We start from the raw sequence: 11,257 nt of genomic DNA on the forward strand, positions 1-11,257 counted from the left end.
CGGGTGGGATGGGACTGACTGGATCCTGCCAATTTGCTGAGGCAGGTTGCTCATTATATGGAGGAGGAAACACCCAGGGAACAAAGACTGAGCAGCACCAAGAGAGGACCTGCAGGAGCAGTCAGACCTTGGGAGAAGATGCAGGGAGATTCTGTCTCAGTAGAGCCCTCCCCGGATAAGGATAAACCTGTGGTTTGCTTGGTACATGGCAGTACGTGTCTCTAGTCCAGGAGAGCCTTCACCTTCTACTTGCCTGTGGTGTGTAAGCCGCTGTGTATTTCAGCTGAGGGCAATCAGAAGAGGGACAGACCCCTGAAGTTAAGGCTAATGCTAAGCTGTTAACACCACCTCTTCTATTTATTCCTAACTAGGGGAATTCCCCGTGACTCGGTGCCCGTGGGGCGGCCTCAGCAGTGTTCCCCTGTGGCACGTGGAGCACTTCACAGGCAGTGCTTGCTCTGTTCTGATCAGACGGCTGATCGGTGCCCTTGAGAGCAGAGGGACAAGTCTCCTGCCCGCCAAGTCCCACCTGGGTGCAGAACAGTAATTGCTGCAGGCCCTGCAGCTAGAGCTCACTGCCGGTATCCCTGTATCCCCTGCTGTCGCTGCCCTCCACATTGCTCGTATTAATCACTCCTCCTTCCAGCTCTGTGGTTGCTAATGTGCCACAGAGCCCCACTCTGGGCTAATCGAGCCGGTTGTTCTGTACCTGCTTCCCAGTGTACAGCTTGGTGACTGGTATTAGCAGTCTAAGGAGAAGCTGGTCTTGCTCACTCGCCATGTTGGTTTCTACAAGTCCAAGCAGACGAACAATCTCCATAAACAGAAGAAACGCCCCTCGCGTCTGCACCTGCAAGCAGAGAAGTGGGGAGCTGCACTGGCAAAGAGCTTTGACTCAGGCTGATTCCAGCCCAGTGCCACGAGGCCATCTCGAAGGTATGGGCAATACTCCTGGGCAAAGTGCCACCCCTGTGGGGTGCAGACCCACAGCTTCAGAGGCAAAGACCACTGACCAGCCAAGGCACAAAGCATGAAATATCAAAGGTAGTCTGGAGGTGCTTCTCTTGGGCACTGCAAACTAGTGTGAGGGAAGGGGCAATGCCATTTCATCAGGCCTACTCGGAGCCTTAGCAAAGCCCCTAGCAGGCATCCAGGCCACAACTCCACATCCTTTGCAAGGGTAAGGGACATGAGACTGCATACCCAATGGTCAACCTCTGAGCACCAGGATCTGCAAGGTCTTTGACAGATTTCTTGCTGAGCAACTTCCCTGGCCAGTTGTGATTTGGGAAGCATCGGGATACGGCGCTCTGTAGGCCCTGTGCATAAGGATGTGCTGTGGGACTATATAGGATCTGGCCTTTCATTTAGAGGTGGAGTTCTGGCCACAGGCTGAGGGACGCTGGAGCTTTAAGTTCTATTTGACACATGTTGACCACTTCCAAGAGGACTTTAAAATGCTGTTTTAAAAATTTGCATGAGCCTACTGCAGCTCAAGGGCAAACGTTGGTGTTACACCACTTAAGAAAAGAAGTAGCGCCTGGACGGGTGAGAGGAGGAGAACTGTGCCGCCTTTTTACTAAAACATCAAAGTTTTACTAGGGGTGGGAAGCCACCTCTGGCCTGTGGATTTAGTGAGCTGCTACAGCTCAGTGTGTGGCAAAGCTGTGGGACATCCTGCAGCGAGCGAAGGCCCACATGTGAAATCCCTCCCAAAGCCCAGGGCCACAGTCCCAGTTCACGCTGCTCTCTCTTCCACTGTCTGTTACTGCCTCAGATGCTGTTCACACCTAAAGGCTGTACTTGTGCTCAGTGTCTGGTGGTAATGAGCATTGTGCAGGTCTACAGTGAAGACATGCTTGTCTCAGAAGCTAAAGTGCGTGTTGACTCCTCAGGAATTCTTCAAGCCTGCTGGGAACAGCGGGAACAGCCCACCTCCTGGTGTGTGAGCTAGTTGGATGAGTCTGTATCAGCCTTGGACAAGAGTCTGTTAACTGCGGCTTAGGGGACTGAGGTGTCACGCTTGGACTCTTGATTGCTCATGACCAACTTCAGAGGACATGCCATAGCACAGTAGGTGCATGCATGAACTTTGGCACTCAGGATAGCTCCCAGACATTGTTGTTTAGGATAAGCTGAAGTCCATCAGTGAAGCTAGGTCTATTGTCAGATCGAATCACACTAGAAAATGGCAATTCCCCTGCCACATACATCTCACAGGAACAGCTTTCTACATCTGACTGTTGCACACAGGCTGGCTGTGCTCCTTAGCAGCTGAGGTTCTCTTGCCCTCTTTCCTTGCCAACAGGTTGAACTCAGCTCCCAAAAACCTTACCTCCATCCGGGCTATCGTCTGCATGTGTAGCGGATGGTCCTTGAGAAGCTTCCCAAAGGCAACCCGCTTACGGGCATACTCCCTGCTCAGACAGATCATCCTAGAGAGAATACAGCCAAGGTAAACAGTCAGAGCAGCAACCTTCCACTTCTGAGCTCTCCCTTCCAGCCACCCCCATTGGAAGAACCCTGCTCGGCTGTAGGACACCAGCCGAGGTCACCCTCCCTAGGCCAACCTGCTGGCTTCCAGACCTGTGCCTGCAAAGGCATTAGATGGCATTAGATGTCAATCAATGCTGAGCATTGCAAAGTCCCCTGGTCCTGATAAGCTGCTCTTTCAGCCTGGGGGGGGGTTCCATGCTGCCTTCACCTTCTCATGGAAGCTACTGCACCAATGACATTGTGGATCCGAGTTATGTTCAGCATGTTGGAGATGGAGGCCACTCCACGACCCTCAGCAGAGATCTGAAAGCATCAAGGAACGAAGGCTGATGCAAGCCTTTTGCACAGCCTTGGAAGCTGGCACCTATCTAAGCAAAAGTTGTGTCAACAGGCAGATACAGGCTGTCCAGTCCACCTCTGTCTGTCCTCAGGCACCACAAAGATCTGGTTGCTTTAAAATATGGCTGGCTAATTTTAGCCAGGTCTGTGGCATGAGGAGCGAGGTGGCTTTGGAGACCATGTCAGCATGATCAGTTCTGGTCCCTGCTGCTTGTTCCTACCTGTGTGTGACATAGAACTGTCCCCCAGCTGGGCCAATGCAACTGCATTAGGGAAATGACCAGCCTAAAATGACTGGGTTTGGGGGTTTTTTTCTTCCCTCACGTCTTTTCCTGAGCTCTCCTCAGCTCTGTCCCACACACAGCCCCATCGGTGAAGCATGCTGCGGAGTGAACAGCCAGCCATGGCAGTGGAAGAGAGGAACTTTTTCAGTTGCTCTCACTGGCAAAACCCCCACGAGTGGTTTGCCGTGCCAAGCCAGCGTAAGCCCAAGAGGAAGGTGAAAGCGCACGTACTAGCTCTGCTTTAGCTCCATCTAGCCATAGCTCTGCTGTTGCCATCTGTCGCGTGCCCAGCTTGTCCTTCAGCCTTTGCACTTGGATGCTGTTCAGCTTCCCCTCCTCATCTCGAACCTTCAGGTAGAACAGGGACAGGCCGCTGGAACCCTGGGGCCATTGAAAGGCACGAAAAAAGGATTTCATTACAATGGAACAAGGAAGAAAAAGAATGCCCCTGCTCCTTCACCGGGCTTCACCATCAAACAGACCTGTTTTACTTGGCCTTCAGCATCCGCTACCCTGGCCAGGGTTAGTGTCACATCAGAATCAGCAGCCGACGTAAACCACTTGAAACCGTAGAGACGATATGTACCATCTGGCTGCTTTCTGGCCACTGTCTCCGTGCCATTGGCTGCAAGGAAGAAGATCATCTCGGCTTTATGAAAACTTCTGTATCAATCAATGCTGGGTTTCAGTTTAAGCAGCAGCTCTTTTAAGTCACCTCTTGCTATCAAGATGGAGTACGGATTAGCTGCTAACCTCTTTCATTGACCCTGGATAAGAAACAGAGTTAAGTACTAGAAAGGAGATATGCTCTGCTTAACTGCACACCTTTCCAGCAATTGCTCCAGACTAACAGCTGGTAACAGCAGTGCTTTGTAAGCAGAGTGCACCATGGTGTATAATCCAATGCCTCCATTTCTGTGGGAGCTACCACGGCCAAGAACAACAAAGGGTGATACAGAATCTGGAGTGCTGCAGTGACGCACACTTTTCACTCCACAGCTGACCCTTTCCCTTCTTCCACCAGGAAACCAACTGCAGCTTCATCAGATGCAGGTGACTCCTCTTCCATGTTTCTGTCTCCGCAGCAGAGTTCTGAGGTTTCCTGGCCCATCAGGCTATAACTAACATTAGCCAAGGAATAAAAGTTAAAGGCCAAGAATGCTTTCTCGGTCCCAGATGGGATGGGTCTGACTATCTTGCTCAAGGTTTAGATTACAGAGCTAGACATCAGTGTGTTATCTGTGCAAGGAACACAGCTCTGTAGCTGCCTGTGTGTGCTGCATGCATCAGTGGACTGGAGTTGGGCCTTTTGTTGGAGGATTTGGATGACTTCTGCTGCTGAAGTTTCCTAAACCAGCTACCTGGCTTTATACATTCCCCACCCCCTTCATTTTCTCAGTCCTCGCTAACACATCTAACTGCTGCTGCAGTCGCTTCCCACCTCAGGACACGTACCAACATCAGAGCCTCCCCTGCGCTCCGTCATCCACTGGCCAGAGGTCCAGAACTTCTTGGGGTCACGGGACGTCAGATGGTCAAATGCATTTTTCAGAGATCCAGGAATACCTAGTGACTGTTTTGGGGGAGGGAAAAGAAATAAAGATCGTAACACAGTAGATTAAATTAGCCAGTTGCCTTAACTAACGCTGGTGTGTCCTAGGCTCAGAATGGAGCCTGCGAGCAGGTGAGCAGGGCTCTGAGGGTCCTGCACTGCGGGGCATCTGCGTGTACTGTTGGGAGTCTGTGAACCTACACGGCTGCCAGAGCACCGTGCAGACAGACGGTGCAGACTGGTGTTGCAAAGGAGAGTGCTGAGCATCCCTACCCCCCTCGGATTTCCGCACCGCTAGGCATCTGGACAGAGAGCTTTCAAAACGACACGTGTCAGAGTATTGTTGTACGTTCATATACACCAGAGTCACCCATCATCCAAAGAGCCGCAGGAAAGAGCTAACTGCTTCATGCTGGTTTTTTCTTTGTATTGAATTAAAATGCCCAGGGCCAGCTACTTAAGGGCTAGCTTTTCTCTGCATCCTACATGGCCACTGACATAGTGCAAAGGGTGTCGCTAAGATGCAGAGCCAAATCTTCAGACTGGGCAAGTCTTGCTAGCTTGGTTAATTTACATCAGGTATGGATCTGACCCTATACATTTAACTGCCACTCCACACGCGGGACAGGAAAACAAACTATCTCGTCATAAAAATGTATGGGAGGCCTTTGGAAATACCTGCAGTGCTGCAGGTTTCACATGCAGTAAAGGCCTTATTATATGCAGTGTTGTAAGGAAACATAAAAGCTAGCCTGGGCACAAAGACTTTGAAACTGTAGGAGAAAGGCAGTGGGAGACGGAGCTGAGTCACAGAGCAAGGAAGGGCCATGCCCAGAGCCAGATGGCAGATCTGCTCTCCTCCGTCCTTGGCCAGTGCTCCAGTCTCTAACCAGTGCTGCCAGGACATGGGCTGTGCCCTCGGAGACCAGCCGAGCTCATACCTCAATGACTTTGGCTGCCCCATCAGTCATGGCCAGTGGACAGTTGAAACCTCCAGAGGAGCTTGAAAATAAGTACAGTTTGACAGCCTGATGCAGACGGCTAGGAAAGAGAGAGAGTGAAAACAGACAGGTGATGCAGCAGTTCAACAGCAGGATAAAACATCATGACTGGGAAGAGAGGAATAAAATACAGCCAAAACAGGTGAGAATCAGATCACTCATTTCTGAGAGGGCAAAAACTGTTTCAGCCAGGAAGAGAGGAGCAGCAGAGTTGCTCAGCCCCAGGGGGATTGCCAGTGCAACGCTGGGTGGAAGGCATTGCTTGCCAGCTGGTGCATGTTAAGTGCAGTTTTTAAAAAGAAATTCCATCTCCAGAGGCTGGAATACAATGAACCTGCCAGTAAAATCCCAGGCCGTTAGCTGTGTTACAAGTAATGCACGCAAAGCTGGAGCAGTGCAGGGAACTGTGAGGCCCCAGAATCGGGAAGATGTCATCAAAGGATACTATGATCAACTGTCGGCCATTAGTTACGGCTTATCATTGCCCATGTGGAACATGACAGCGGACAGACTGCTGTTCAGTACAGCGGTAGCTGTGCTTTTGTCCGCACATCATCTGTTACCCATTATACAAAAAGAAATTCACTCCCACTGATGATGAGATGCTCGATACACCCTGCTAACAATAACCAGCAAGGCACCAAGTCACTCCCATTCTCCCCCAGTTACCTCCAGTTGGAGTATCTTCTCTCGTAGGCTGCAGCAATCAGCCCCTCTTCTGCTGCAACCTCCTTCATCCTCCGCCAGGCTGTGCAGGTGACGATGTGATCCACCCGCTGCCCCCAGGCATCGTACTGCCGAAACACAGGGGGGTTCAACTCGCATTCCCATCCAAGAGGTTGGATCTTGGTTAGCAGACGGTTTCCAAATTTCTCCAGGTCCCGATTCACCTCCTCCAGTACCTGTGACGCAACAAGAAAAGCCCTTCAGCATGTCCCTGGAAGGCACGGAGCCTCGGTCCTGGTTGGAAAGGCAGACGACTGGCCATACTGTCCTGTGGTACAAGTGGCCTCTTGCCACTTGGCCCTTCTATGCACTTGTAATGCAGCAGGACAGCTTGTTTCCCAGCCTCTGCTGGCACAGCTGTGCTCAGCTGTCACTTTCCTCCCCCAAAAAAATAATTTTCAAGTTATTTGGCAGCATCTCTGGATTTTACAAAAGAGAAGAGCTTTTGTACCAAGGCTGAGAATGACACAGATGCACATGAGCAAGAAGGTTGGATGAGACAATCTCCAGAGGTCCTTCCAACCTCAGCCACCCTGTGATTTACTGCTGGAGAAGAATGCCAGGGGCAGAGCTGCCAGAAACTGAAAGCCTTCATCTGTACAGGAAAACTTCCCCTGGGCTCAGTAGTTACCTGCCTATCAGATTAGAAAAGGAGGGACAGAGCAGTCATTTGAGCTTCAGCCTGGCACCCAGGGTGCCTAGATTCAAATTTCCACCCTGCATCCAGCTTCCTGAATGGCCCCGGGTAAGGATTCAAATGCTCTTGTTTTAGCCAGGCTGGGCTGATGTGGCCGGAGTAGTCCGTCCATAGTTAATGGAGGGAAATGGGCACCTGCAGAGGAGCAATTCATTCCAGCCCCCTCAGACACCTATTTTAAGGTGACAGGAATTGCCTTCTGCAAGTGCTCTTCGCTGCCTGCCGCCAAAGCCTAGTGAAGTTGTCTAGATGTAAATAACCTGACTTACAGATGATTAAAATGAGGCCAGGCGGACCTAGCCTCTAGCACTGTTGGACCCTCGTTAGCATAAATACATCCATGACGGTCACAGAAGCACCTGATCTTTCATCAGAGAAGTATTTTTTGCTGTTCCACCCCCTCAAGAGATGTTAATTTCCTCCTCAATATAACAACCGTGGAGATGAATGCTGTGGTTGCCATACACAAAATAGTGCAATTATAAAACACATTAATTTGCTGTTGATGAAATACAAACACTGCTTCTTCCTTTCCCTGCCTTCCCCTGTATTGACTTTTCATTAAACTACATCCCGTATGATTGATTCTTTCACCACTCCGCCATTCAGCGTGTGTAATGAGGATCCAACACACACTGCCCAGTTACTCCTCTGGAAGCCTCCATCCTCAGACCAGCCGGTTTTCCTTCAGGTGGACGGTGAAATACTCAGCATTAAAAACCACAAAACAAGCCAAAACCACGCATGAGAGCCCTGTTCACATGTGCAGCTGTGCTCCTGTTTGCGGTCGGTGGAGCTCCGCTGGGGTGGGTGTATGCCTCCAATGCTTATCATACAAATCTCAACAAGAATTTGAAGGTTGGTTTAGAGGCATAACCTAAGAATCCAGAGTTCATGGCCTTTGCTGATCCCAGACACGCAAGAACCTTTGAACTGTTTACCCGGTTGTTTTTTGCGGGCAGAAGAATGAAGTCTATCAAATAGGTCTCTTGGTCAGCACGCTACAGTGAACTCAAGCTACAATGGTCCCTTCATATCAGCTGCATTTTCTAAAAAAAAAAAAGAAAAAAGAAAAAACCCGACTGCCTAGCTGTGAGCTCATGCCCTGCCCACACTAAGCCTTACAAACCACTGCGCTGCCCAAGTGAATGGGGTTATTTCCAAGGTAAAAGAACAAAATCAGAGCTCCTACATTTGTGACTGATGAATGTAACACACGGCAGCCCGGGTGGGCCAGAAAAATGTACAGCCAGGATACGGAGGGGGCACCTGTAAACCATCAGGGTCAGGGCTGAAGCTGCTGCCTGGCAGCACAGGCTGGGTGGGCTCATTCACCCTCCTCTGTCCTCTGACGTTCCAGGGATAAATATACTGGAAAAGTGCAAATTATTGCACATTAAGAGTGCAAACAGATGATGCTTTATATTAAAAGACATCTTTTCAGGGGGATCAAAGACCAACAGACACCTCTCCACAACAGCGCCCGGACAAAGCAGGTGCTTTCTTCTGTGTTCTCCAGAAACCAGCTTCAAAAGAAAGGAAGAAATCCGTCACTCTGTTCCTGGAACATTTCTGCATTCACCACAAAAGACAGGTGAATAGTACAAGAGGAATCAGCCTCCAGTGCGGCATCTGCTTCAGTGGGACATGCAAAGCATCATCTGTGGCTGCTGTCCCAGAGAGGGAGGTGTTGGCAGGGAGAGCCAGCTCCCAGGCTGCAGACAAGCAGGTGCTGCATGAAACAGATAGCAGCGGCTGGGCTCTCCTTTCAGTGGTGAGGCAACACTGCCCCGCTGGGACCAAGCACAGGAACGTAAGGGAGATGCTGCTGATTCTCTGGTAGATTTTGCAGCCACTTTTGTCTCTTTGGGGAAGGAGCGGAGAGCAGCTCTCAGCCTTGGTGAAAGAGCACTGATCCTTTTATCCTTTGGGAGATCTGAATCATCCTTCTTCCAAAGGTGCAGGTTAGGAGGAAGATCTTCACGGTCGCCCAAGGGCATGCTCCTTTCCCCTGTCTTCTGTCTTCTGGCAACAAGGCCACAGTGGTGCTTAGGGAGCCCTCGTTCCTGTCTTTTGGGACGGCTGTGACAAAAGCAAGCTCCCCACGCTGCCACTGCCCTCTTACTACCCCAGGTCTGCAAGGCCTGGCAGGTCTGGAGAGCAAGCAGTGGCAGGGAGAGCGTCACTGAAAGCCAGGTGCCACCTCTCTACTCACCCGCTGGCTTTACAGGTATTTTGCTTTGGAATAAATCCCAGAGAGAGGTCACACTCTGCTCCACGAGACCCGCTCCTTGAAAAGTGGGAAACAGTTGCGGTCCTTGGGATGACAGCAGAGGACAGCCAGTGAGGTGAGCTACCTCCTCCCCGGGGGTTCCTGTAGGACTGGACCTCACAGAACCGACAGCCACAGCTCAGGATCTTACCCCACCTCTCTGCAACCCTGCAATCCATACAGAGCCTTCCCCGTCTGAAAATCAACCCAGAAAAGCCAACAACTTGTACTGAGAACAAACAAACCCCAACGGGACTTTGCATCCTCCTGAGCGCTGAGAAGAGCCCCGTTCCTTCGGAATTTCCTTAAAAGCCCCCCTTCCCCAAGGGGAGAGAAGTGGACTGTCACAGCAGATTCTGGAAGCACCTTAGTTTTCTCCCCTTCTCTGAAATGTCTTTCTCTGGATGACCAGACAACAAATGCCCACACTGACAATCCCAAAACAACACCCTTCTTGCAACACCCAGACCACTCCCTGGAGTCCACTAAGCCACTGTCTGTTTATCTCCTGGCAGTATTTTTTGCCCCTGCACTGCTTCAAAGAAAATAAGTTTTAAAGAATGCTTGCAGGCACAAAAGGCCTCAGGGAAATGTTTGATTCAGTCTTAAAGAGCAACCTAGCCGGCATTGTAGCGTGTACACACAGAAACACAAACATGCATGCCAGACCTTGGGAGGAAGGTGCGTTTTCAAGTAACTCCGAAGCAAAGCATCTTCCAAATACGGGTTCCCAGTTTGGGGTTGCTCTTGGAAGAGGGTCTCAGTTTGTCTCCTCACAAGGGGCATTTCCAGATCTTCCAATACTTGTTTCTGCTGTGAGCTGACCTGTTGCGCCTGCCCCACAGTCGTGTTGATTCCGTTATGACTGGGCGGTTGGCACCTCTCCCAGACACGAGGCAGAAAGCGACCTGTTGGCCATGGCTTGCAGGTCGCACTGGATCTCCCCCACCAAGGCAGGCGACAGGTAAACATGATCCTGCAAAGCTCTCAGGCTGTCACACCAACGGCTCCCACCTCCAGACCCTTCCTCTGCTGACAGCACCACCAATCCTGTTTTGTTTTAATGTTGTGGAGTTGTTCTTGAAAAATCAATGTCTTCTCTCCGCCCTTGGGGAGGAGCTTTCCAGCAGCTGCTGTCAACTGAACTAGGGAAAAGGTCTTTGGAAAGAGGTCAGGAAACAGCTTGGAAAAACACGAGTACTCAGAAAACACTGTGTCCTCCCCTACCAGCCAGCTAAACCATCATAACCAGCCTGCGTGTGTGTGCATATTCCCATCAGCATCTCCCTGAATTGCTTGGGATGATAACGGGGTAGAAATGAGAAGGAAAAAAATACATTTCCTCATTTGGAGGATAACAAAATGCCTGGAAATGGGAAGAAATGCTTCAGGCAGGTTATTCTCTAAATAAGATACTGGTGAAATAGAGAATCCATCCTCCCTGCCTGGTTTGCGACGCTAGCTCCAAAATAATCTGCTTCTTATGAAGTCCCTGATGCCTTTGAGTTGGGATGATGTTGAGTATTCCGTAGGGGAGTACTGGAACTTTCTAAGAATGTGTCTTCTGGCTTTGAGCAATTTAAAACCTGCACCTGATTTAGGGTGATATGCTGCTAATAAAACCAGTATTTTACTTTAAAACAGTTTTAAACAGGTATGATACCAAACTGCTGTTACATGCACGACTGTTAGAGCCTCAAGCACAGGGTGACACGTCCCAGCCCCAGCATGAACTCGGATTAGCTGGAGAGTGGAAGGGTTAGTAAAGCAAAACCAGTCAGCTTTCACCTCAGCCGTCTCGCTGATTTCTTGTCCGGACATTCAGGTACTTGCTTGGTGGCCTTTCTCGACACTGGCGCGGTGGCTGAGTCAGCGCTGTCGCAGCCGCCG

The 11,257-nt window shown here is 50.4% G+C and overlaps 1 protein-coding gene across 1 annotated transcript in view; it reads right to left on the reverse strand.

The window, feature by feature from the left end:
• Positions 1–10,339, reverse strand: part of LOC104129933 (acyl-CoA dehydrogenase family member 11) — a 17,595-nt gene extending 7,256 nt beyond the window's left edge. The window contains exons 1-9 of the mRNA XM_035898381.1: positions 10,037–10,339; positions 6,342–6,574; positions 5,613–5,712; positions 4,575–4,692; positions 3,602–3,744; positions 3,351–3,500; positions 2,705–2,799; positions 2,336–2,435; positions 710–850 (exon numbers count right to left, since the gene is read on the reverse strand). Coding sequence (XP_035754274.1) covers positions 710–850; positions 2,336–2,435; positions 2,705–2,799; positions 3,351–3,500; positions 3,602–3,744; positions 4,575–4,692; positions 5,613–5,712; positions 6,342–6,574; positions 10,037–10,339 — 1,383 coding nt within the window. The remainder of the gene's footprint in view (positions 1–709; positions 851–2,335; positions 2,436–2,704; positions 2,800–3,350; positions 3,501–3,601; positions 3,745–4,574; positions 4,693–5,612; positions 5,713–6,341; positions 6,575–10,036) is intronic.
• Between the last annotated feature and the right edge of the window lie 918 nt (positions 10,340–11,257).

This window comes from Egretta garzetta, unplaced genomic scaffold (genome assembly GCF_000687185.1).
Source record: "Egretta garzetta isolate BGI_Z169 unplaced genomic scaffold, ASM68718v1 scaffold7, whole genome shotgun sequence".
Lineage (NCBI taxonomy): Eukaryota > Metazoa > Chordata > Aves > Pelecaniformes > Ardeidae > Egretta > Egretta garzetta.